At 41.4% G+C, this 4805-nt stretch overlaps 1 protein-coding gene across 1 annotated transcript; it reads right to left on the reverse strand.

The window, feature by feature from the left end:
* Positions 1–353: 353 nt before the first annotated feature.
* On the reverse strand, positions 354–1286 carry LOC125415837 (olfactory receptor 13A1-like). Its single transcript, XM_048458389.3, has one exon. The coding sequence runs from the start codon at positions 1284–1286 to the stop codon at positions 354–356; it is 933 nt and encodes a 310-aa protein (XP_048314346.3).
* Positions 1287–4805: the final 3519 nt, after the last annotated feature.

The following is a 4805-nucleotide window of genomic DNA, read 5'->3' on the forward strand; positions in this document are numbered from 1 at the left end:
CACACACACAGAGAGAGAGAGAGAGAGAGAGAGAGAGAGAGAAAGTAGGCAGAGTAAAGGAGATGCCTTGTAGCTGCTTAAGGTAAAAGATGTTAGAAACTTACCAGTAGGCCACAGCCTTGTAGTGATACACAGATGAATAGAAATAGGTTAATTTATGATGTAAGAGTTAGCTAGGAATACACCTAAGCTATTAGACAAACACTGTTGCAATTAATATAGTTTCTGTGTGATTATTTGGGTCAGGGTCAACCACAAAGCCAAAGCACAGTTTTTGCAAATAAAACAAAAGGATGCTCTCCGGAAAGCATGTCTAGGAACACCCGAGACAAGAACATCCTTCACATCTCCACTTAATGTGAGAAAGAGGACAAGAGCCTCCCCAGGGCCAGCTTGACATCCTTGTTCCTCAGTGTATAGATGAGGGGGTTCAGGGTTGGGCTGAGCACTGAGTACAGCACCGAGGTCACTTTGCTTCTTTCTGGGCTGTAGCTGGAGGCAGGACTGATGTAGGCACAGAACACAGACGAGTAGTACACACAGACCACGATGAGGTGGGAGGAGCAGGTAGAAAAGGCCTTCCTCTTGCCCTCAGCAGAACGCATGCGCAGGATGCTGGCGATGATGCAGCCATAGGAGACTAAGGTGAGGATGAAGTTGATGCCTCCATAAAAGGCATCTGCCATAAGAGTCACGATGTTATTCACATATGTGGAGCTGCAGGAGAGGAGGAGGAGTGGGGGGATCTCACAGAAGAAGTGGGTGATGACTTTGGGGCCACAGAATGACAGCCGTGCCATCAGACCAGTGTTGATGGCTGAATTCAGAGCACAGATGGACCACACACTCAAGACCAGGATCACACATAATTGTGGGCTCATCCTAGAGCTGTAGTGCAGGGGATGGCAGATGGCCACGTAGCGGTCATAGGCCATGACAGCAAGCAGCAGCAGCTCCGAGGATCCAGACCAGACAAAGAAGAACAACTGAGTCATGCATCCGTTAAAGGAGATGGTGTTTTTCTCAGACACAAGACCAATCAATGCCTTGGGCAGCACAGAGGACATGCAGATAATATCCATGGTGGCCAGGTTACACAGGAAAAAGTACATGGGACTGTGGAGCCCAGTGCTGGAGGTGACCAAAACAATGATCGCAGTGTTTCCTATGAGAGCTATTGTGTAGAGGGTCAGGAAGCAGCCAATCAGGAACAGTCTTAGACTAGGGTGCTCTGAGAACCCTTCTAGTACAAACTCTGTCACCATTGTCTCATTGGCACTAACCATCTTTGTGTGTCTGCCAGCTTCTGAGAACATGTTAATGTTCACCTCTCCAAAGTCTGATTTTGAAACTTGATCATCTCAAGATTCTCTGTTGTCAGAAAAGGAGAGAGTGAGTGTATTTCCATCAGGAAAGCCTCTTGTCTCTTATTTTCTTACCATACCTTTTGGTATTTCATTTACTTTGGGTTTCCCACCTAGAATCTTTCACCCTGTATTCTTGGATCAAGGGGGACGTCTGTACCTTCCTCATCCTCTCAAACATGTGGATGAGTGAAGCAGCCCTCACTCAGAGCCTGCCTGTGCTTTACTTCTTTATCCCCTGTGACACTGTGCTCTGTTGACGTTGACATTGTTGGAAGCACAGCACCCCTTACCTCCACAGCAGGTATTCTCCCCACGATGGAAACTCTTGGATGATTGCACACTGAGATGATACCTGGCCTCCTGGCTTCTCAGTCACTTTGCTTCCTCTGAAATTTGGTGAGTCTCTAGTATCCTTTGAAACCAGGTAATTACCATTAGCCATGTCTAAGTACATCTATATCATCTGATTTAACCCACTGTGACCTGTGACTTCTCCTGTGAACGACATTGCTCTGACTCCAACACATTGCAAATCTATCTCCAGAGACAATTTCTCAAAACCACAGCCTAAAAACATAAAGTACTTATGTGCCTTTTCTGTCTGAACTATCCCCAGTAACATCAAAGTCAACAGACCCATAACTATAATCGTTGCCACAGTCTACAGATCCTCCTGTGTCCAAAGAAACTTGTCATTTCCTCCCCAGGATTTTATGATGCTTATTTTGTAGAGCACAGCTCCACCTCTCTGAATCATGGTCTTGCTTTTAACCTATGCCTATCATAGACCTTCAGTATATTCATGTTTCATGGGCCAAGAATGTATTCTGCATCCTCTTACATCTCTCCTCCGAGTGGTCCTCAAAGCCTGCTACTGTAGCGTTCCCAATATTTGTACCTCATGTTCCCATTTTTAAAACTCTTTTATAACTTTTGGGTCTTTTTTCATTTCCAACATTTTCAGTTTTCCCCTCAACACTCAAGGACTACAGACTGTGCACCTTATGATAACTGGCCCTCTTCCCCTAGGTCAAATTCACTATTCCTCTTCCCAGTGCTTCAGCAAAAAACACTCTATAGCTTGACATAGAAGACCCATCTGACACCATCTATTAGACCTTTCTATAGTTTCCTACATGAATTCCTATGTGAACACTCTTCCCCATCTATAAGCATATATATATATATATATATATATATATATATATATATATATATATATATATATATGTGAAAATTATTTGCAGTGGAACTTACCAGTAAATTTTCTTTGCTTTGCATATCTCTTTCAGTGGCCAAGATAAAATGATCTTTTCCTTCATTTCTGAGCACATCCATGACATATAACCTGTGAAGTATGTTCCACTTACTGAATCCAGTGTCACTCCCCACTTGGCCCCACACCAGTCTTAAAACGCTTCATTTTCTCTGACCACACTTTTTCTCCTATATCATTTCTATAGGATGGCTTGCAACCCATTTTGCCCCCATCTTAATGGTTAATGTTTTATTTACAATTCAACATTTTATTGCTGCCTTCATTTGAAATGAGAGATACTTAGATATATTCACCCTTTGCTACCACATGGACAGTGTTGTGTCTCCCTGCTGCTGATTCTTTTTTTCTTTTTAAAACAGTCTTATGTCTTATTTTACATACCAATCCCTGTTCCCTCTCCCTTCCGTCCTCCTGCTCCCCCATTTTCTCTCCACCCAACCCCTCATCCAATCATCAGAGTGGGTGAGGCCTCCCATGGGGAGTCAACGAAGTCTATCATATCACTTGAAGCAGGACGAAGGACCACTCCCACTGTGTCTAGGTGAGCAAGGAATTCCCTCATTGGGAGTGTGCTCCAAAGAGCCAGTTTATGCACTAGGGATAATTACTGGTTTCACTGCTTATGGCCCTATAAAATGCCCAAACCACAACAATTGTCACTCACATTTAGAGGGCCTAGTTAAGTCTTATGCAGGTTTTCCATCCTCCATTCAGAGCCAGTGAGCTCCCACTTGCTCAGGTCAATTGTTTCTGTGTGTTTCTCCATCTAGTCTTGGCCCCTTTGCTCACAATATCACTCTTCCTTCTCTATGACTGGACTCCAGGAGCTGGCACTGTGCTTAACTGGATCTCTGCCAACACCCTGCTGTTGATTCTATTGCATTAGAGAACACCCAATGCATAGTTTGGGTTTTCAAGTTGTTCTGGAGAAAAAGAATTACAGAAACAAATTATTCATATGTTCTTAGCACTTTCTGGATCTGTCTAGCTAAGTCAAATACACCTGAATTTGCATTACTTTCCTGATAGTACTGATAATCTGTGAGTGATATTAACCCAGCACCTGGGAGTGATGTTTAAGATTGACCTTAGGCTGAGCTAGAGAGAAAGATTTAAGAATAATTAAAGCCTATAAAAATATTTACTGTCTCTTAGAATTCTCTTATTACCAACAACACACCTATAAAAATCTAATTACATGGACAATAACTAATAGATTTCTAAATGACGTTCCTAAAATGAAATCGCAGAGAAATGTAATAACCTGGGTGATTTGTGGACCCAGACATGTGTCCATATACTCATGGACATATGATTTACTACAAATGAGTAAAAAAGCCACACAAATAGAGAAAAACAGAATCTTCAACTAATGGTGATGGTCAAACTAACATTAACATGTAGAGGAATTATGATAGATCCTTATCCTTTATCTTTACAAAACTTGATTCTAAGTGGATCAAGACCTCAGCATAAGACCCAAAACCCTTTAAACTGGAAATTAAACTGAAAGTTAGCAGAGGAGAAAATAGGAAATATGACTGAACTCATTGTCACAGGAAAGGACTTTTTGAATAGGACCATGGTAATAAGGCATTGGGACCAATAAAAGACAAATAGGCCCATTTGCAACTGTAATGCTTCTGTATAACAAAGAACACCGGTATTTGAGTGAAGAGCCAGCCTACAAAATGACAAAAAATCTCTACTATTTATCCATCTGACAGAGGGTTATTTCTAGAATACACAAATAACTAAAAATATTAAGCAACAAGAAAACAAACACCACGACTCAAGCTTGGAAATGAAACTAAGCAGAGAATTATCAAAAGAAACACAAACAGATGAAAAATAATTTTTTAAATGTTCACTTTCCTTAGTTATCAGAGAAGTGCAAATTAAAACCCCTTTGAGATTAAATCTTACTACAGTCAGAATGACTGAGAAAAACTTGACAGGCAATGCTGGGAAAGACGTGGATAAGGGGATTACTTATGTGCAGCTAGTGGGAGTGAAGCTGAGACAACACTATGCATATCAGTAAGAAGGACCATACAAAAGGTAAAAATAGATATAGTACATGCTTCAGCTGTACTATCAGGCCTAAGCCTGAAAGACTGTACATCTTAATAAATGATACAAGTGCTTCCATGATCATT

Source organism: Myodes glareolus, chromosome 7, assembly GCF_982192425.1.
Source record: "Myodes glareolus chromosome 7, mMyoGla1.1, whole genome shotgun sequence".
NCBI lineage: Eukaryota > Metazoa > Chordata > Mammalia > Rodentia > Cricetidae > Myodes > Myodes glareolus.